Raw genomic sequence first — 22,867 nt, 5'->3', positions numbered from 1 at the left:
CAACCTGGAGAAAAGACGTTGCCCAATTTATTGCAACTTGCAGTGTTTGCGCGCAACACAAATCCCAGAAGTTAAGCCCTGCAGGTTTGCTGCGTCCATTAACTGTACCACCAGCACCATGGCATATGCTGTCTATGGACTATTAGCGATCTATCACACTGCGACGGGTTTAACACAATCCTGGTCATAGTAGACTTACTCTCAAAGATGGTGCATTTGTTTTCCGTTAAAGGAGCTTCCCACTGCCTCTGCTCTGGCTACTGTATTTTTGGAGCCAATTGTCAAGTTACATGGTTTCCCACCTGTATTGATTTCAGACCGTGGCACTCAATTCGTCTCAGCTCTCTGGAGGAGGTTTTGTAAGATAGCCCAAATTGATCTTCGATTATCCACGAGTCACCATCCCTAAACCGATGGTCAAACTGAAAGGACAAATCAGACTCTGGATGAATACCTGAGGTGTATTGCAGCAAACTGAAGGATCTTGGAAAAACATTCTCTGGTTAACCGAATTTGCCTACAATAACTATCCACACTAGCACCGGACAAACCCCATTATACACAATGCACAGTCAACATCCTTGGACATCCTCCTTTGATCCACTTGAACTGGAAATGCCAGCAATCATCTCATTACATAAGACCATTACTGAAACCCTTAAAGAAGCAACGGAGAACCTGACCAGAGCCAAGCAACAACAGAAAAGGTTTGCAGACAGACATAGGAGGGAGGCTCCGCATTACCAAGTCGGAGATAAAGTATGGTTGGCATCCAAGAATATTCCACTGAAGGGACCTCGAGCCTTCCGTCCCAGGTACTTGGGACCTTATCCCATCAAAGCCATCATTAACCCTGCTGCCATGAAATTGAATTTACCAGCCAATATGCGGATCCATCCGGTGTTCTACGTTTCTCTCCTGAAACCAATGAAACCAGATACTCTGATTAAAACACCACCTGAGCCTGATATCATAGGAAAACCGGAATATGAAGTCAAAGACATTATGGATTCCAAGATAGTACAATCAAAACTATACTACTTGATCGACTGGGAGGGTTATGGACCGCAAGACCGAACATGGGAACCTGTTGAATTTGTCTATGCTCCACGACTAATCAGACAATTCCATCGTGACAAACCCGCCAAACCAGGACCAGGGAGAAGAACGCCCATGAGAGGGGCCTTGAGGGGGAGTGCTGTCATGGTCACAGGGCAAGGGCCACTATCTTTATCATCCAAAGGGTCCAAATGGACCCAGTCCTGGCGCCTTTGGCACAAGGCTCATGAGAAAGTGTGCTCTGCACACTGTGTCTGGGCACGTGTTACTTCCTCCCCAGCAGTCTCTCCACGTGCATCCAGGCTGGGCGTGGCCATTGGGGTGCACGTGCAGCAGTCTCTGGGAGTGGCAAAGTGGGGCCACAAGGCTGAGCCAAAGGGGCGTGGCTGGGGCCAGGCTATTTAAGCATGCCCTACCCGCATGCAAACGCTTCGCATGAGTCTGCTTCCTGCAGCGTAACTCTTACTGCCGCCTTAAACGCTCTTACCTGATTCAAGTTCATTGTCTTCAGCGCGCAGCTTACCTGACTCCAGACACATCGCCGGAAGCGCATCTCACCTGACTCCTGTAACCCATCGCCTGCAGCGCATCGCATCGCACCCGATTCCCATTGTCATCGGAGTCGAGGCGCATCCTCACCTGTTCCGGGCATCTAGCTACGTGGGAGCTCTTCTCGGCCAGCATCCTCACGGATCCATCCATCCAGGAGCCGCTGCCAGGTCTTCGGATAGCCGTCTCCCTTCTGACGCCGCCAGGCCATCACTGCAAGAGAAAAGGACACACAAGGTTAGAGACTACATAAATATCTTACGCTTGGTCGTGCAACACAATCCTTGTGCTCGACCTTGAAACCCCAACTTACCTCCTATTTGGGAACCTCGTAAACTCCTCTGGGACCCATTTGGACTCGCTCCAAACACTGCGACTCCACGCGAGTTTCTTCACACCTATTGGGGAGAGGAAAGACATTACAAGGGTTACGGACAATAATCACGGAAAAAAGACATTGCACAAGGATACGGACAATAATCATTGTTAACACTTAACTTCAAAGTGGTACGTCACAGCCGGTCTGGGCTGCCACGCACACGGACCAGTGAAGCAACTACATCCATCAAAGGCGCCCCTGCAGTTGAGAAGCAGGACGGAGAGCTCATCCTCATAAGAAAACAGGTGAGACTACATGGGTAAACGCAAGCTCACATCATTCTCGAACGAAGGGTTTGAGGGAAATCACGGTCCAACCACAGCATTCTCACTGCCTCTCGTATTCGCTCAGGGGCAGTGCCAGCAACCAGAGCAGCCCACACTACAGAAGCAGGGGAAGGAGTCTGATCCAGGGAAGCCAAGTCCAGGGAGGGCTACAACTGTGCCCAAACGTCCCAGCTGAGACCAGTTGAGCGTAACACCCTCCAGGTAGGTTCTCCCCTTCATGTTGCAAGACTCTCCTTTTAAGCACCAGTGGCCTGCCAATGGGTTGCAGGTGCGAGTACTTTGCCCGACTCCACTTGCACCAATTAAATGGGCATGAATGACCCTCCATAGGCATCTTCCTCGTCTCAGTACCACAGAAGTGAAATTGACTAGAAGTGTGCATTCATCCTAGTCGCCTCTTCCTCGTACCAGTCCTAAAGGCATACGATTGTGGGACAGTGTGTGCGGAAAGAAAAATACTTACAATACCCTATGAAGGCAGAGGAAGGGTAGGGCTTGTTCTCGTATGGTAAAGGGGGACACCATGTCTCACCTGCAAACATCCTGTTCCCACTCTGAGGTACCTCCACCCAGGTGATCCTTCCTCACATCCACCCTCAGAGTCAGGATTCAAAAGCCATGGGCTTTCCTGGCCACTAGAGGGGGAAGATTGAAGGGGAGTAGACTGGAGGATGCCCTCAGATTCCTCACAGAGGCGATCCAGGCAAAAGCAGATTTGCAAGGTCCTGGAGAAGGACCCCTCGGTTGACAGTGTAGAAAGCGCCATAAAGCTCAAAAAGGATGAGTATAGAAGAGTTCGGAGTGGTGAGTATGCGAGAGAAAATTGGAGAAATACATGAGAGTAATACAGTGTAGGGCTAACTAGTGAAGACACATTGAAGTTTATTGCCAAGGCACGTCATGACCGGATTGAAGAGCACCCACTCAAGGACATTTTAATGATGGGGAAAGAGAAACTGGGTGATCGTTTGCTGGGACATTTGGGTCAGAGGGTTTCTTCAATAGGCAGTTGCATATTTGAAGGAGGCAGGGATGAGTCCAGCCAAGAGAGGTTAAAGAACTCTGATAGCGGCAAGTGATTCCATGAAAGATACCAATGCTGGAGAAATGGAGTTACAGGTAAGAAACTATTCCCTTCTCCAGCATTGGATCTTTCATGGATTCACATGCTTAGAATAGATTGTATAGCAGTGTCCCCCAACATTGGAGGCGTGTATGCAAACCAACATCACAATAATCACAATGCATATTTACCATGGCAACACATTACATTATAGTAGGTTAACAGTGAAAGACACGACACTTTAAAGCATAGTTGCCGAAGGGTGTAACCCCTTCTTGGGGCTTACCTTATTGGAACAGGTGACGTAGTACTGCACGCCCCATCTGTGTATCTTCAGCATGTTGCTGTGCGAGACAGTAATGCCGCGTAAACGTGTGTGGTACCGACCAGGAAGCCGCCTGGCAGATATCCCCCCAGCGGAATTCCGGACCACAACGCCGTCGACGATGTAGATCTCGTCGAATGGGCCTTTGGACGCTTTTCTAGCGGTTTTCCGGCCTTGGAATGACAATAAGATGGCCGAAGACACCCATCTGGATAGTCCTTGTTTGGAGATCTCCTTACCCTTAGCCGCAGGACCATAAGCTACGAAAAGTTGTCTCGTGTCTCTGAAGCTTTGAGTGCGATGGAGATAAAATTTTAAATCTCTTTTCACGTCTAATGTATGGAGAGTCTTCTCCGCCACCGAAGACGGTGTTGGAAAAAATGTAGGTAACACTACAGAAGCGGGTTTATGGAACATGGAAGGCACTTTAGGTATGAAATGCGGGTTAGTGGCCAGAACAACTTTATTACTGAAAAACCTCAAATACGGAGGGTCGATCACTAAAGCTTGTATTTCTGACAGACGTCGAGCTGAAGTAATGGCCACCAGGAAAGCCAATTTCCAAGACAAAAATTTCAATGATGTCGACGACATTGGTTCAAAAGGGGGTTTCATCAGGGCTGCCAGAACCAGATTTAGACTCCAAATCGGAGGAAACTTCTTCATGGGAGGAAAGGTTCGAAACAACCCTTTAAGGAAGTGTTTAACTATGCGGTCACTAAACAATGGAGTTGAATGTCTCTTCCGAGTAAATCTCGAGATGGCAGCCAGATGCACCTTTATGGATGAAACAGACAAACCGTTTTTAGCTAGGAGCAACAAGTATGGTAGGAGCTGTTCCGGTGTGATCGTCAGCGGGACCAAACCTGGTTGACCTGCGCACCATATGCAGAACCTTTTCCATTTGTATGAATATGAAGCGTTCGTGGAAGGTGCACTTGCAGCTTGCAAAATGCGACGAAAATCTGCTGGAATCGTTAACGCGCGAAACTCGGAGAAATCAGGAGCCAGGCTGTCAGACTGAGGCTGTCCGGGTCGTGATGCCAAACAACCCCTTTCTCCTGAGACAGACGGTTGGGGATCTTCTGGAACCTCATTGGTTCTGCCGCTGAAAGGTGAAGTAGATTGGAGATCCACACTTGTCTGGCCCAATACGGGGCCACCAGGATCACCCTACATGGATATCTGTGGATCCATTGCAGAGTCCGACGGATGAGAGGAAATGGGGGGGTGGAGGGGAGGCATACAGAAAACTTCCTGTCCACGGGAAGGAGAACGCATCCCCTAGCGAGTCTTGTTGTGGCCACCTGCTCGCGTATTGTGAGCATTTCTGGTTGTCTCTCGTCGTAAACAGATCGAGGGCCGGATGACCCCATTTCGCGAAGACACGGTGCAGTTGTTGGTCGTTCAGTTCCCATTCGTGTAGACGATTCATCTCCCTGCTGAGAGCGTCTGCTTGCACATTTTTTACTCCTGGTAAGTGGAACGCCAACAGATGTATGTCGTGTTGGAGGGCCCAATGCCAGATCTCCTGGGCTTCCGTCGACAGGATCCTGGAGCGAGTTCCTCCCTGCTTTTGTAGCTAAAACATTGTTGTTGTGTTGTCTGTCATGATTCTCACCACTGAGCCCTTTATCTGTGGTAGAAAGGATTTCAGGGCCCAACGCACCGCCCTCAACTCTAGCAGATTGATGTGAAGGGCGGATTCTGTCGATGACCAACGACTCTGAACCTGTAGGGACTCCAGATGAGCTCCCCACCCAGTTAGAGAAGCATCCGTCACCACTGTCCTCTGGAACGCAGGTTCCAGCAGGGGCATTCCCTTCGTCAGATGTATTGAAATTCTCCACCATTGAAGAGCCTGCACGAGCTGGCAGTTGATGGTCAACTTGTCCGACCAGCGCCCTTGACTCTGTGCCCATCGATCCGCCAAGAATTCCTGAAGAGGCGTCATGAAGAGGTGACAATTGTCGATCAAGGGTATGCAGGACGACATGGTCCCCAGCAGGGACATGTACCTTCGCACTGACACTCTGGTGTCGACCTTCCATTCCGATGCCTTTTGTTGCAGTTTGTGAATCCTTTCGAGGGATGGCTTCACCAGCCCCGACTGTGTGTGGAACTCTGCCCTCAAAAAGACCAAGGTCCGTGATGGTTTTAATGAGGACTTGTCGAAGTTCACTGCGAAGCCCAAGCGTTGTAGGAGGGACATGGTGGCATCTAGGCTTTCTTGTGCCCTTTCCGGAGACAATCCCCTCACTAGCCAGTCGTCCAAATAAGGGTACACATGGTGACCTTCCTTTCTTAACCAGGCTGCTATTGGAGCCAGACATTTGGTGAACGTCCTGGGGGACGATTTTAGTCTCAACGGGAGGACCTTGAACTGATAGTGGGTTCGTCCGACGACGAACCGCTGAAATCTTGTGTCGTCGACGCATCGGGATATGGAAGTATGCATACTGAAGGTCTAGCGACGACAAATAATCTCCGGATCTGCCACCGGGACCAGTTCTATAGCCCCTTTCTGCAGCATAAGCGCCACCTCCTGCAGTAGTATTTGAAGGTGGGGCTGAGCCGAGAACACCGGTGGAATGTGTGGTGGCTTGTCCTTGACCAGTAGAGAGTGATCCAGATGAATCGTTTCCAAAACCCATTGGTCTGTTATGCGCTCCCACTCGTCGACGTGATGAGACACTTGGCTCCCCAGGACGTCCTGAAACATGTCATTGTTGGTTCTTGGCTTGTTTATCTTTCGTCGAAGGTTAGGCACCCCGCCTTCTGGAGGTTTGGTAATCTCTGCCTCTACGAGAAGACTGGGCCGCACGTCTGTAGCCTTGGGACGAGTAGGAGGGTCTGTTGAAACCTCGGTCTCTAGGTGACCCAAACCGGAAGTTACCAGAAGCCCCCCTGAAAGGACGAAAGGAACGAAAATTCCTACCACTCTGTAGGGCTCCGAGTGACCGCGCTGTGTCAGTATCCTCTTTCATGCCCTTCAAGGCCTCAACAACTTTTTCACCGAACAGTTGTTCCCCTTCACACGGCATATCCAAGACTTTTTATAGCACCTCCGGTCTGAACGTAGTGCACTTGAGCCAGGCTTGTCTTCGTAGTACTACGCCATTATTGATTTGCTTAAATCCGGACTCGGCTAGGTCAACAGCAATGTTCATAGCATGGTTGGAGGCCTCTTCTCCTTCCCGTACTAGCAACATGGCAGACTTTCTATGTTCTTCGGGCAAATGTTCCAAGATAGGAGCCAGCCGGTGCCACATTTCCCTGTCATACCTAGACATAATCGCCAAGGAGTTGGCTGCTTTAACTGTAGTCGGGCCGACCGACAGCACCTTCTTGCCAAAAGCGTCTTGCCTTCTGGCTTTGTTGTCTGGCGGGGTCGTGCATTTATGTTGAGACCTGGCCTTTCTAGCCTCCACCGCAGATACCACCGATTCCGGCGAAGGTTGAGACGTCAAGCACTTGGGAGTTGATTCCGGAGCCTTGAATTTCTTCTCCAAACGACCTTTTACTGCCGGTTCCGAGAAAGGATGACGCATGGTCTTCAGGCCCTCTTGCCAGACATGGTCTAAAATAGGGATGGCGAATGTGGATTTCCTTCTCTTGCCCATATGATCAAAAAGAAAACAATCCTTTTTCTCTTCTTCAGGGACTAGGTCAAACTCAGCACACGCCTTACTCTTCATGGCATGGATAGCTCCCACGTCGTCAGGTGGTGATGGTTGCGCCGGACTTCTCGGAGCTTCCATTTCCGCTTCAGAGTCCCATGTTGGGTCCCTTGAGGGGGATAGTGAGATGACTGAACCCGACCCTTCGCGGTCTGAATCAGAGTCCGGTAGTTCTCCCTCTTCTTGTGGGCGAGCGCGATCTTCCGCAACTTGGGAAGCGGCAGTAATCCTGGTCATCGAGCGAGGAGCCGGGCCCGGCTCGTCGACGAGTGGCGTGGACTGTAGCAGTGTCGGGGCGCTGGACTGAGGTATCCGTGTGTCCAAACGCTTTTACAGCTTCTGTAGCGTATTTAGCACCTCCAAGGACAGAACTGCCTGGGGGTTCAGTAATGACAAGGTCATAGGGATGGTACACCCACTCAGGAACATCACCACACTGGTTGGTTGCAACCCCAGATCGGTTGGGTGCGCGACCGGGTCACGTTCCTCGTCAGCCGACGAGATGGAAAAAGCTGTCTCTGGTTGCAGCAGGGCCTCAGGCAGAACGGGGTCGAAAACCTCTCGTTGCCATCCCATAGACGGAACCACCAGCGACGACGATATGTTTCCTACAGCCGCAGTCTGAACCGTGGGAGGAGCCGCCGATGACGCAGGCGTCGACGAGCGGGCCGTCGACGAAGCAAGTGGCGTAGGGCCTTGGTGTTCCCGCCGCTTTCGGGGCCAACTTGCTGGCCAAGGCCTCTCGACTCAAGGTAGACTTATGACGGTCTCCTGAGGAGGATTTAGATGGTTCTTTTCTCTCCTTTTTAGACGAGGAGGAAGACGACGCCTTGTGTGAAGAGGGGGCCTTCAAATGTTTCTCCGAATGTTTCTCAGAGGAGCGTTTTTCAGCAGAATGGGCCTTCTTCGTCGGAGGTTCTGACTTACTTCTCGAGGCCGTGGAGCCCACCTCCGATGCCGGGTATGCCCCCGCCCCGTCATTGAGCCAATCGACAAGGCGTCTTTTTCGGTCTTTGAGGGTCTTCTGGGAGAAGCCCTGACAGATTTCACATGTGTCCGCTGTGTGGTGAGGATGAAGACAGTAAATGCAGTCCATATGACCATCCCCTTCGTACACCTTCTTAAGACCGCATGTTGCACATGGACGAAACATGCCTTTCCAGACATTTTTTCGAGAAGAAAAAACAGTCGCAGAAGTAGAAAGAACAACCTAACCAAATAGCAGATACGCGAGGTAATCCCACTACTTTGGAAGACGGTTGAAATCTGAGGGAGCCGCGGGGGAGGGGCTATATATACACCTCTACGTCCTAGTGGCGCCGGCGTGCGCGGCCCAAAACGACGTAGATAGGACACAAAAGTGTCGGAATTTTTCCTATGGAAAATGTCTATATAACTTACCGAGGATTCCCAGCCTGACGACAGGGAATATTCTAAGCATGTGAATCCATGAAAGATCCAATGCTGGAGAAGAATGCTTACACATAGTTCGAAATAAGGATTTGACTAGCAAGTCCTGAAAGCAGCTAAATCGGGCTCACTCATTAAGTAGGGGAACCACAAGCTGTTATTATAGTTTTCTGCAAATGTAACTCCCACATAACATGCAAATTAGAATCTTATCAATTATACATGGCCAGTTATGTTTTAAATACCTTTGAGGTGAATCCTAAGGCTCTTTAATAGAAATTCCCAAATGTATAGATTTAATGTATGTTATCTGTTTGGCTTGAGGAGTCAAATGTAGCTGCTGGTGTCACCCAGCTCTTGGTGTCAAGCCAACAAGGCTGTCCTAAACTCTAACCAGGAGCTAAATAGCTCCCAGCAATTTCGAACCCTGCTTTCGTAGCACTGGCATAAGCTTTCTTGGCGATTTTCTATAGATGTTACTTTTAATTTCTACCCTGGATGCGACCAAAGATAACCAAAGTGAATCAGTCCCCTAGATGCAAGACTATAATTTTTGGTCAAATGTCAGACATGTCAAGTGATGAAAACACCCCTTGGAGACATTTTTCCACATTAAAAATAGTACAATTGAGGTCACAACCACCACTCATAAGGATGTTAAAAATTTAAGTAATACATTCAAGCTGCACGACCATGAAGTTACCAACTCTGGTGAGAGTGCCCACCCAGCACCCCCATACTTCAGGAAGGACTTTGAAGACCAAATTACTTAGTCCTGGTAATATGCTTTTGACTGGATGTTCCTCCCACATATTCCTCATCTTTGATATCTCCTTTCAGCGTCAGCTGCTTCAGGAAATAGTTTGACACATATATATATATATAGCACGCACTGTGCCGTTACTACAGTTATAGTTTTTCCCCCTCGCATCAAAAGCACAGACATTCGCGAGGTCAAAACGACCAGATGGTAAAAGACAGGTAGGTGTACTACATGGAAATTCTTCTGAGGGGCAGGATGGGAAGGGCGATGAGTACATGGGAGGAACATTTAATCGAAAGAACATTATCGGGGCAAGTAATCTTTCTTCGTATGGATTATGTCCACCAACGTATTCCTCATCTTTGAAATACACCCAAAGCAGTATGATGTAGGCGGTGTGAACAAGAAAGTATTCATAATTAACGCTGTGTAAGGTTGCGAGTCCTGATCACTGGACGAAAATGCAACTTCCATCTTACGAGAGCAGGTCCTCTCTTTTATAGGGGCGTGCGGGGGCGAAGACTCATGGCTTTCCCAAACATACTCAATCTCCTGATGACGTGATGAATGACGGGGACTAGAGGAAATGCGTTTAGGAGTGGAAAGATCTAGTCCACTGCAAACAAGTGTCCCAGAGCTCCTCTCTGAGGAAATTCCCTGGAGCAGAACAGGTTGCACTTCCTGTTGACACTGGACGCAAACATATCCACCAGAGGGGTTTCCCAAAGGGCGAAGATCTCTCGAAGGACTTACTGAACTATCACCCACTCGTGGGAGTCTGTGCTCTGCCTGCTCAGAGCGTACACCGCTGTGTTCTCTTCTCCGACTAGGTGAACGGCCACAAGAGAGAATACTTCTTGCAGTGCCAAAACCCAAAGCTCCATTGCTTCTCGGCACAGTGGTATTGACCCAACACCGCTTTTGTTGAGGTAATGCATGGCCACTCTGTTGTCCGTCATTATCAGGACATTCTTTCATTGTACAGAGGGCAGAAAGGTAATCTGCACAGTCCAATTGCCCTCAGTTGTAAAAGGTTGTGTACTTAGGACTCTGATGGAGATGAACAATCGCTATCATCATCAGGTTGCTGGTGTGGGCTCCCCAACCTGTGAGGGAGGCGTCCGTAACTTCTGTGATTTCCAGCCATGGTTGTCAAAAGCATCCCAACACTTTCTCCTTGAAGACCCACCACATGGGATCCAGTGCAACCTTGTTCAGGATCTAAAGGTTGTCTGTCATCCTGCCAGAGAAGTGTGACCACTGGGATCCGAGGGCCCACTGAAGGGATCTTATCCTCAGATAGGCCTCTGGCACAAGGAAAATGCAGGATAGCCGGTAGATGTTGGGCATTCTGAAACTACATGACCATCTGCTGAATGTGCCTAGGGTGGGAAGTTATTCCCGAGAAAGCATCCAGAACAGCTCCAATGAAATGTAGCTTCTGAGAAGGTATCATATGGGACTTCTTGAAATTGAGGGAGCGTGTTGTGCAGAGATGTTCCAGGACCTGTCCTAGGGAACGGGCCCTGAACAGCCAACTGTCCAAGTGGGAGTAGATAGGAATCCTTCCCCCTCCTGAGACTTGCTGCCACTAGTCATTAACTTGGTGAAACCGCTCGGGCGGAGGGGAGCCCAAATGACAGAACCTGAAACTGAAGATGAGAATTGCCAATGGTGAACCTCAGGTACCACCTGCGCTTGTGATGGATAGGCACATGGAATACCATCCAATCCTGGAGCAGGAGGGTCTGAAGGATTTGAGAAGAGTGACCATTTTGAACTTGTCCTTCCTGAGGAACTCGCTCAAGCATCTTAAGTCCAAAAAGGGTCTCAATCTCCATCTTTTTTGGGGATCAGAAAATATGGGGGGGGGGGTACCAGTCCCAGTTCTTTTCCGCCATAGGAACCGGCTATAAGGGACCTTCCTCCAGCATAATGGAAACCTCCTGCAGAAGGGACGATCTGGAACCTTTTTGGAGTGGCTCCCTGGTGGATGACCTGGAGGCCTTCTTCAGAAAAGGAGGCAGTAAACCTGGGCTACTGTTTGCAAGGCTCAAGCAACAGAAGTCATGCCACACCACTCTTCCAAATGCTCATTAAGCCTACCCACCACAGTAGTCCTGTGGACCAAGGCCTAGGAATCTCTAGGGGTAGTATATTCAGGTTCTAGGTCCATAGACCGCAAAACTCTGGCCATGGAAGATAATGATGGAATACTCAACAGAAGTTTATCCTCCGACCGGAGCGAGCTAGTTGGACAATAACTGGATTTTGTCTACCGAATAGGCCAGAACCAGATTATTTAGGCATTTAAAGATAAGACAGAACTTTAAAACCTTCTCTGTCCCTCACAGACAGCCAGTGTAGGGAGCAACGAGATCCTAAAATATGGTCGGATTTCTCTGCCCCCACCACCAATCTCACCACAGCATTCTGAACTCTTTGCGGTTATTGACTTTAGCTGGGATTCCTGCAAGGAGGATATTGCAGTTATCTATTGACTAATACTCCGACCACTGCAGCCTGCTTGTCCGATAGTACATAAGGTAGAGCGTGACACAAGTCCACGGTTATAGAAGATGGACTGCACCTTGGTACTTCCCTGAGTGCAGGTTCTGGGCCCATATTCAGCCCAGGTTCTTGATTTTAGTAGCTAGAGGAAGATCCGTTCCCAGGAGGTGGGGTGTCTGGTGACAATTCCCTGTTTGTAGGAGAGGAATCCAGGACAAAACGAGGCCACCTCAGTTACCTTGGCATTCAGCTGAAGCCAGTTCCTCGAGCACTCCTTCACTCTAAGGAAGGACTCCACATTACCAATGTTGCTATGCCGTCGGTATACGACTGAAAGTTCACCCTATGTTTCCTTAATATATCCATCAATATCGGTAAAGACCCCTGTGCTACTCCACAAGTTTGTACCAAAGGGTCGGCCACCCACCCAGCCCCCAGTTTAACCTGTTGCCTTGCTTTAGTTATAAAAAAAAAAAGAAAAGACTCAAACCACGCAAATAGCCCGAGTTGACAATCTTCCAATCATGCATCATCATACAGTGATCCGCCACATCAAAAGCGGTCGAGAGGTCCAATATAACCCAGAGGGTTAGATCCCCCTCATCAGCTGCCTTGAGGAGGTTATCCCATGTGGCAGTCTCTGTACCATAAAGTGGGCTGAAACCATATTGTAGGGGATCTAGAAGCAGCTGCTTTCCCACATGCTCCTGCAGCTGTGTTGTAGCCACTTTCTCAAGTAGTCCTGCTACTATCCAGTAATTAAGGATCTCTGGGTCCAGATTCGGTTTCATTAGGATCAGTGTGACCAAGGATTTTTTTTAAACTCTAGCCGGACTGACCCAGAGACCAGTGACTTGTTCACAAACCGGGTCATGTATGGTGTAATCTCCACTGCAAGTCCTTTGGCCACCAGTGCTGGTAGGAGAAATGGAATATCGTGTGTAGGTTTCAACCCCTCCAGCATACGCAGAACTGGTTAAAAATCAAAGTAGCAAGCATATTCAATGTTATTCACTGCCCACATACCGAAGGCCAAGTGAATATCCTTCCCCTCTCCCAGTAAACACACTTGGTACTTATTTGTTCCTGGATACCCTCAATTTTTCTTTTAAATAAGGTATTGAAAGAATTAGCCTGTCCTAAAGACAACTCTGAGTGGGTAGAAGTGCATGGCGGGTGACAAGAATAGGAGATAACAGAATAATTCTCTTGACTGATTACCTGCATCAAGAATGTTTGCAGAAAGTCAGCGTTCGCTCCAAAAATGTCCACTTTATAGTTTTTCAGTGCAGTTTTTACTTTAACCACTCTCAAAGGAGAGGGCTTTTGTCTCCAGTTACGTTCTTTGGCTCTCAGTCGTTTACAAAGTAGGCTTAAACCCTACGAATACCAAGGCTGGGATTTTTTGTTGTTGCCTACAAACCTTAAAAAGGGCCATGCTACCACAGATATCACTTCTGCTCCCTTCTCAAAGAAAGTGTCACATCCCGCTGATCAATCTCATGCAACGCTTCCTTCAGTTCCACTCCGGATATGTTATTCAGGTCTTTAGTACTACAGTAAATTAACGCACATAGCAGAATGGGGATATTTCCCTGTATTATGTTGATGAAATGAAAATATCGTGGCAAAATGGTCCAACCATGAAATAGGCATTGTATTAGTCAGAGATACTTGAGCCTCTTAATAAAAGTAAGTCTAAGCAATGTCCCTGAGAACGCGTTGGAGCTACCCCTAATGGATTCAAATCATGGTGGGCCAAAATACTCCACACCTCCCTTGAAGCAGAGTCAGATTACTCATCCAGCCGAATGTTAAAATCCCCAAGACAAAACAATTCCTTGTATTTACTTCCAATTGAAGAAATAAACAGATAAAAGATGATCGAAAAACGATTTTGCCGATCCTGTGGGGACGGTAACCAAAGATTATTACTGAGTGCGATGAGATCTCCAGATGTGAAATTTGCAGGGAAACTCTGCATATTATGGGCATCTCCCCCGCACCTCCTCGCATTATGATTAATTGAATATTAAAAACTTCTATTCCTGGAAAAAATAAAGGATTTTATGAGAGTGGCATACTGCAGATCTTACATTTAGCAATGCCACCTTTTATATTTATACTTAACGCACATGCCAATTTCTGGTATGTTTTTCCCCCCCAGGTTTTTCCGATTTTATTCAATGCATGTTTTGTCGCGTGGCCAATAATACTATTTAATGGCAACAGCCTCCTACTATCACAATAAATCTTGGCCATTATAGCGTTCCTAGGCCAACACAGATAAGATATCAGTAATGGGGAGAAACGCGCTACTGGTAGGCACTTATCTAAATCCTCATCAAAGTACTCATTCGAAGAGATCTTCAGATGAAAGGAGCTCTGGGGGTGGGGGAGCAGAGTTGGGGGGGGGGGTTCACCACTGAGGGAAGCATTTGAGGTCTTAGTGGTTCGCACCACTCTTCCTCGGCTTCTAGAAAGAAAGCCAAGAAAAGGCAGCATTGGTTCAGCTTGACATCTTCCACTCTTCTCCCGAACGCAAAGGCTCTTGCTCAGGTAGGTTGGCCTCCAAAGTCAAGTGAGCGTTTTCACCTCCAGATGGTCAAAGGTTTTGAATAGGCAACTTTTCCCAAAAGGTGGCATTGCTAAATGTAAAATCTGCAGTATGCTACTCTCATGAAATCCTTTATTTTTTCCAGGAATAGAAGTTGGAGGTTTTTAATACTCAATCATAATGCGAGGAACCCCAGTATTCGGTCTTGTACTCTAGCCTGAGACATCAGAGGCAAAGCCAGTTTTTGGATTAAAAAAATAACAGTCAATACGACAACAATGAACCAATGCGAACTGTGCAGCGGAAAAACAGAACTGAAGTAACGGGTGCAGTGCGTGCTATGCATACAGTCAGTGACGTCGTGCTCGAGAGCAGACGTAGGTCGTCAAGGGGCATCGAGTCAATGATGCACGACGCCCTCTACTGAGATAAATAAATTCGGAAGCAGCTATGTCTGGAAGGAGAAATCAAAGATTAGGAATACGGGGAGGACTATGCATTTGAAAGATGTTTTTGAACACTATAGTCTTAAAAACACTCCTCTTAACCTAATTTCTCCTCCGGGATTCCTATCCTTCAAAGCTTCGTCTGCCCATGCCAGCAACCCCTATTAACTTTGCAAACTACCTGGGGGGCGTGGCTTGATGGCTACGTGAGGGGACGTTCCCTGGAGGAGCTTCCGATGATCCGATTTTGATCCTGGGAAAAAGTGATAGTTTTCGGCGGACTTTCGAGTCCACGGTGCATCCAAGGGTGCATGAAAGTGGGGGGCACATGGTGAGTGCCCTCCCTCCCAGCAAGACTGCATATCCACAGAACTAGACTTCGAAGAAGGTGGCGGTCGCGCAGTGGAAGGGCAGCACCCAAGATGGCCGCTCGTGGACAAAGGGCCATAAATGGTCCGTGGAGCTGAGGAAGACAGAGCCGGACGAAGCGGGGCGAGCCCAACTAGAGGGACGCGTCGCATGCGTCTCTGGCTGGTGGCAAGAACATAAGTGCGGGCCCCCACTGAGGAGCCCCTGGATTGTGGCGTGCCAGCAGAGCGAACCTGAGTTCAGCGGAGCCTTGCTGAGAAGGGGCCGGCGTGCGGACCCCGCAAGGCGCTCCGCAGCGCCGGAGACACAGCTGGGCACGTGTGCCCAACCGACACAGCAGGATGTCTTCCAAGGTGGTGCGACCCCGGATCAAGCAGCCCACGATGGAAGCCTACGCCAGGTCGCCCCCGGGCGTAGAAGGGGGCAAGAGCAAAGAGGCCCCTGCGGCAGCGACGGACCCACCGGGTACTATCCAGGAGGTGCTGGCAGCAATTGCCGACTTGAAGGTGGCCTGGGAAACGAAGTTGGGCCTGGCCATGAAAGAGCTGCAGGAGGGCCTAGACCTTAAGATCGGAGTGGTCCAAGAAGAGGTGAACCTGTTGCGATCGCGGAGCGCACTGGGGAACTGGAGAAAGAGTTGGCCCCGAACACGGAGGCGTGCAATGCACATGCCAAGGAGCTTCATGCCCTCGTGCAACGAGTGGGCAATCTGGAGGACAGAGCAGAGCAGGCAGAGGGGCGCACCAAGCGCAACAACATTCGCATAGTGGGTGTTCCGGAAGGAATGGAAGGACCGAACCCCACGGAATACTTTGAAACCATGCTCTTGCAGGAGATTACAGGCAGGGAGCTGACCCAGGGGTTCGCGGTTGAAAGGGCGCATAGGGCCCTGACCAGGAGACCGGCCCCAGGAGCCCCCCCACGGCCGTTGATCGCGAAGATCTTGAACTATCGTGACTGCGAAAAGATTCTCGAATTTTTCCGGAAAGGAGGTACGATAGAAAGGGGGTCAGCGAAAATAACGGCGTATCCAGACTATACGCTGCTTGTACAGCGGAGTCGAATGAACTTTGGATCGATGAAAAGGAGGCGCAGAGAAGCAGGCCATCGCTACATGTTGCTCTACCCCGCTAGGTTAAAGGTGTTTTATAAGAATAGATCCCTCTTCTTCGACACGCCGACTGCAGCGATGGAGTGGCTGGATATGGAGGGTCGACCTCAGGAACCGGATGCCCAGACAGAAGCGGCTGGAGATGAGTAGCACGTTGCCGAGGCACCCATGAGGCCATAGTTATGACATTGGGACTGGAATATAGTACGATATTGTGCTTGTGGGGAAGAAGTAATGGTATCTGCCGGCGGGTCCCGTTGGATGCACTTCTTCTAAATAGATGACTGGGAGCTCCTGGGAAGCACCCTCTGAACCCAATAGTAGTACACTTAGTTAGGTCACTGTCAGATAGGTGACGCCCCGCGGGGTCCTTGTCCTCGGATACGAGACAGGTCCAGACGTGGGTAGGCCTGAGATCCAGGGATGGAGCTGGGCTATTGTTGGCGGTAGGCAGTGGGGGGGGGGGTTGTGTGCAGTGGTGTGAAGTTGGGGGAATTGAGGGGGGGTACTGTTTGTGAATAGAAGGGAGCGAGCCAGAAAACGAACTAGCACGGGGAGCATTATGGGAAAGGATGGGATGGGGATAGTCCGACCAGATGGTATCGGATAATCTCAGAATTGTGACCTGGAATGTACGGGGCCTTAACAGCTCCCTGAAACGTAATAAAGTGATGCTGTACTTAAAGAGGATGCGTGTAGACATAGCCCTGCTGCAGGAGACTCACCTTACTAGGGAAAGTCAGGAGAAAATGGAAGGGCAATGTTGTGGGTGCGGTGTAACCCAAGAGGGGTCATTACTTGGGTGGCGCCGCATGTGCCGTTTCGGGTGCTTGACTCTACGGTGGACCCGCAGGGTAGAATGGTGGTGGTAACGGGTCTCCTGGAAAACAGGGAAGTGCATATCATAAATTTGTACGCCCCCAATAACGACACAGCGGCTTACTTTAGGACCCTCTACAGTAAACTTGTCCCCCTGGCAGGGGGTACGGTAGTGTGGGGGGGGGGGGGACTTTATCTGTACCATGAATCCCAGAATGGATAGGTCCAAGGACAGGGTAGGGAAAACGGCACCGGCGGCCAAAGCGCTGGGTACCTTACTGAAAGACCTAGGCCTAGAGGATGCGTGGAGAAGGCTGCATCCCACGGATAGGCAGTATTCACACTTCGCAGCGCCACATGATTTGCACACAAGGCTAGATTACATGTTTGTAACAGCCGAGATAGTGAGAGACATGGAGGGAGCGGAATACAAGGCCCGAGTACTATCTGACCACTCACCCTTAGTGGTAGATTGGAGACACCAGCCCCCAAGACCGCGGATCCCTACATGGAGACTCGGGACCGAGGCTCTTCAAGACGAGGGGTTCCGGGAGGGTCTGAGGGATGCCATTGAAGAATACTTTGATATAAATACGGGAAGCGTACACTCTGTGGGCACACTGTGGGAAGCGTTTAAGGTGGTGGTGCGTGGGGTAGCCATTTCCAAAGCTAAGGGGCTAGAGGGGGGTATCGAAAGGGAACTCCAAGAAGCGGAAAGGGAGCTAGAGGATCTCACACGTTGTGAGAATACCGCTCATGATAACAGAACCAAAGTAAAAGAGCTAGTGTCCTGCAGTGCACTCTGGGATAGGCTATGCAGACTCAATGACATGAAATATACGGAGAGGATACACGCAGGGGGCGACAAGCTGGGCAGACTGCTGGCCTGGCTGTATAAGAGTGAGACCCCCCACTCCGTGATCAGTGAGATTAAGGATGCGAGAGGTTGCATCTGCAACACCCAGGAAGGGGTAAATGAGGAGTTCCTTAAGTTTTACAGACACTTGTATGAGGACACGGGGGAAGATACGTATCAAGACATACTGGACACATTGGAGGACAGAGCTGCCCACCATGGATGACCTAGAATGAGCGGAGTTAGACGCACCCGTCACCTCGGATGAGCTGGAGGTGGTGATTCAGAATCTGCCACTTGCAAGGCGCCTGGTTCGGATGGACTGCCTAGTGAGTTCTACAAAACATACAAGCAAGAGCTGCTTCCGCCACCGCTTGGCACTTTCAACGAGGCCTATGAGCAGGGGGAACTCCCATTGTCCCTCTGCGAGGCTGTGATCATCCCACTCTTGAAACCAGGCAAGCCGGCCGTGGAGTGCGGGTGTTACAGACCGTTGTCCATGCTTAACCAGGACAGCAAAATACTTACAGCAGTGCTGGCTAATAGACTGAAGAAGGTGATTGGGAAACTGATACACCCAGATCAGACGGGATATGTTCCAGGCAGGAACATCACCGATAACCACAGGAGGCTACACCATATCATTGACCAAACTGAGGAGGACACGGGCGAGTTGGCCATAGTGTCGTTAGACGCGGTCAAGGCCTTCGACTCGGTATGATGGCCCTGGCTGAAAGCGGTCTTGAAGGGGTACGGAATGGGACCTGGATACCTCAGATGGGTCCAGTTGTTTTACAGCACCCCGATGGCGAGAGTCAAAACGGGGTCCACAGTCTCAGATACCTGGCAACTTTGCAGGGGGACCAGACAGGGATGCCCCTGGTCACCCATGCTATATATACTGGCATTAGAGCCTCTGGCAATATGCCTGCTACAACAATATGGGGAGGTGGGCATAAGCACTGTCAGTGGACGGCACCCGATATCACTATGTGTGGATGATATGCTCCTTTATTTGCGTTATCCAGAAGAAAATCTGCAGTATGTGCTGGAGGTAATAGAACGGTACGCCACCCTTTCTAGGGTTCACCGATATGCCCGAAAGTCTAGTCTGTTTCCTTTGGGCAGATACAGGAATGTCCCGGTACAGAGGCTGCCTGTCCTGCCAATACCATGGCAGCCTGTGACATTTAGGTATTTGGGAATAAATATTTATCACAGGGTCGAGGTAGAACACAAGCATGACACGGAAAAAGCGATAGAGGGGACCAAGAACAGCATGGTATTTTGGTCTAGATTGCCCCTGACCATGATGGGGAGGGCGGCCTTGCTCAAGATGGTGGTCCTGCCTAGACTCTTTTTTAGGCACTTTTTTGTGAATGTCCCGTTTTTGATACCTAGGAGGCTATTCGCGAAACTTCACAGCGTCTGTAGGGGTTTCGTGTGGGGCAGCTCTAGGAATAGGGTTGCTCTGTGGAAGCTCCAGAACCCACGTGACAAGGGGGGGGGATAGGCCTGCCTAATTTTGAACTCTATTACCTGGCGGGGCAGCTGCTGTATGTGGCCACCCAGGTGGCTTTCGGCTGAAGACTCGGCGGAAGCTAGGCTTCTGCGTGGAGACTCAGCCCCATACTTTCTGATGGAAGTGGTGTGGTTGCGCAGAGACAAACTGGTGGGCAGGGGGCGGCTACTGAGACTGGGCTGGGAGATCTGGCACAGGACATGGAAGATTGGGGGGGATTTGGAGCCGTACTCCCAGCAGGCCCCTTTGGCAGTGCTGTGCGGGAGCGACTCAACTACTTGAATCGGTCCGTAGATGCTGGGAACAGGTAGGCCTGGCCACCCTCGGGGACATATGGCAGGAAGGGGAGGCATTGGACTTTCAGAGGTTGCAGGAAGAGACGGGGGTGCATGGTGGCCAATATATAACCTACAATAGGCTTGTGAAAAAGACTAGAGAAAGATGGCCCGAGACAGTGCTAGCGGAAGACCCTGATGCCTCCCTCGAAACTATGTATGATGTATCGGAGGGCGGGCACGAAATATCGAGGATATACGAGCTCCTGCGAGTAAGGGCAGGGAAGGAGTTGCTTCAATTGAGACAAGATTGGGAAGAGGAGGTGGGAGGACCCATGACAACGGGCAATGGGAATGGGCCCAGAGGTACCATAAAAAGGTGTCCCGGAACGCAAGATTCCAACAACTTCAATTGTACGTTACCCACAGGGCTTATCTGACTCCCGGGAAGATTGCAAAGTTTGGGGGACCAGCTACGCAGCAATGCCCCAGGTGTGGGGAGGTGAATGCGGGACTGCTACACATGTTTTGGGCTTGCCCGGAAGTGCACAGATTTTGGGACGAGGTTAAGACGAAACTCGCTGGTGGGGGGGTGGTGCTGGATGTGGAATCGGCCGGTCATGCATGCTTGGGTTTTTTCCTAGACCCCGACATTCAAAACACATAAGCAAGATGAAGGACTTGGCTTGTGTTTTGGCCAAGCGCAGGATTGCTATGGTGGGCGGACCTCTTGAGGTGGGCGGAAGCTGAATCTGTAGTCTGGTTTGAAGCGGTCACTAGGGGGGGCAAGGAGGAAGTAGGGCCCTTGCTGGCCTGGCAGCAATCGGTGCCTCTATGGCAAACCCTCACCAGGGTAACAACGTAACAGAGGACCCGGATGATGACTGCTTAAGTATTGTGCTACCCGATGATGCTCCTGTAAATGACATGAGAACCGGCTCTAGTTCAGTGGGGGGAGGGGGAGTTCTAAAGAAAATGTGTTGGTCTAATGATGCTTTCTATGTATTGAAACAGTTGTAGTGTGTTTGTTTGACTTCAAAATAAAATAAAAATATTTTTAAAAAAATAAAATAACTTTGCAAACTACCTCCAACTCTGGCTGAACTCTACATGTACATCCCAGAGAGGTTCGGACATTTGTTAATCCCAAACATACTTAATTTTAAGAATACAAATTTGTTGAGGCCGTTGAACAAATGGGGTGCTAGAAAACAAAGGCTGCACTGTAACTGAAACATGAAATCTAGAACTGCCCTGATTGTGAAAGAGGTTGTCTAGTAATTACACAAGTGCAAGCAAATCACTAAAGAAATACAAAACTTCAGCGCACTCTGTTAAATAGGATTCTTTCGCCAATGTGTTAAGATTCACAACATTAGACCACAAAAGGATACACATCCTTCATTTGCTCGATGGAAGGAGCTCGAATAATGTCATTGATTCCAATAATGTTCTCATGCTTAAAGCGCAGTAATATTTTTATCTCCCGCAAAGTTCGCTGACAGTACGTTTGATGTTCAAAGGGGCTGATTTTCTTGATGGCTACTCGAACTTTGCAGACATTATCGTAGGCTGAACTGAAACAAAGGAAAAAACAATTAGCATTTGTACTTTATTAGTTACTTACCAACTGCATCCATGTTAAACATTTGATACAATGCAGATGAATTTCAGGGCTTTCAAAATAACTCTCCAATAGCTCCATCAATGTCACAATGCATACAAGGTTTCCCAGTGAAACCTTTTGCCCATAAACAATTCACACAAGCCCTAAAGGATTAGGACCTCCAAAGCTGATTTCACAAAGTTGATTTCATAAGACTGCTAAGGGCAACAACATGATTGATAGAGAAAACAGAAAGAAGCAAATTAACAGTGCCCCAGCACTGGTTACCTACTCAACCCTCCAAGTCCTTCACATATTTAGCGTCAGAGAGCCATACACCTGGATTCCACACTTCAGTAGCTTGGGAGATTAACGATTCACATTGAAGTGAAAGAGTTTTACTACTGCCTCTTGGATACTTTCTTCAGACTGCTCAGTAACACAGAGGACGGCAGAGCAGGTCGAGTGTGGAACTGTCACAGGATTGAAACCAGCCACGATCCCCCCAATCACCGCTCTACCACTTATTTCCCATTCAACCCTGCCCATCTTTCTAAGCTCTTCCGCAATACTGTCCCCTTCTACCACAATTCTCTTCCATGACAACTTGTCCACCTCGTTAGCTCCTCGCTCCCCTTTTTCACATCTTCCTGCACTGTGTTCTTCCCACTTACATTGCCTCTGTTACTTCGCAAAGCTAGATCTGCGCTCAATAAATACCTTAATAATGGTGCACAATAGTTTGTAGGCATTCAAGGTGATGCAGGGACACCAGAGAATCTACATGTAAAAGTTTAATAAGGTTACTCACCGTAGTGACCACCTTACTCCTAGTCCATAGTCCCCTTTCCGCCATACTTATGGGACATTCCTCTGTCCTGTGGGACGGGACCGGAGCACTTTGTAAAACGCATCACATTTTTAAAAAATGTGTCCTTCCTCTTTTTACGCAGGGCACTGCACGCGGCCGTAACCCCGCCCTCCTTAGCTTCGCCCAGCACATCGCCCATCAGTCCTTTTCTATCGCCTTTAAGCAACAGAGGAACCTTTTTAGAGGGGACAGCGGGTAGGCATATGGAGGAACGGGGACTATGGACTAGGAGTAAGGTGGTCATCACGGTGAGTAACCTTATTATACTCCTACGTCCCGTACCTTTTCCTCCATACTTATGGGAGAGTCCCAAGCACTTCTCACAGGAAATACGGGTGGATGGAAACTCCTTACTGAAAAAGTTTTTTTTTTTATGTTGTAGTTTAATTATAAACTTTTTCATTTATGA

At 49.2% G+C, this 22,867-nt stretch overlaps 1 protein-coding gene across 1 annotated transcript in view; it reads right to left on the bottom strand.

The window, feature by feature from the left end:
- The window catches only part of MAPK1 (mitogen-activated protein kinase 1), an 806,732-nt gene that overhangs the window by 616,533 nt on the left and 167,332 nt on the right, over positions 1–22,867 (bottom strand). The window contains exon 2 of the mRNA XM_069619984.1: positions 21,376–21,558. Coding sequence (XP_069476085.1) covers positions 21,376–21,558 — 183 coding nt within the window. The remainder of the gene's footprint in view (positions 1–21,375; positions 21,559–22,867) is intronic.

The sequence above is a fragment of the Ambystoma mexicanum genome, chromosome 10 (genome assembly GCF_040938575.1).
Source record: "Ambystoma mexicanum isolate Mex_15411 chromosome 10, UKY_AmexF1_1, whole genome shotgun sequence".
NCBI lineage: Eukaryota > Metazoa > Chordata > Amphibia > Caudata > Ambystomatidae > Ambystoma > Ambystoma mexicanum.
The sequence above is the reverse complement of the archived record's forward strand: the minus strand, read 5'-3'. Positions and strand labels throughout refer to the sequence as shown.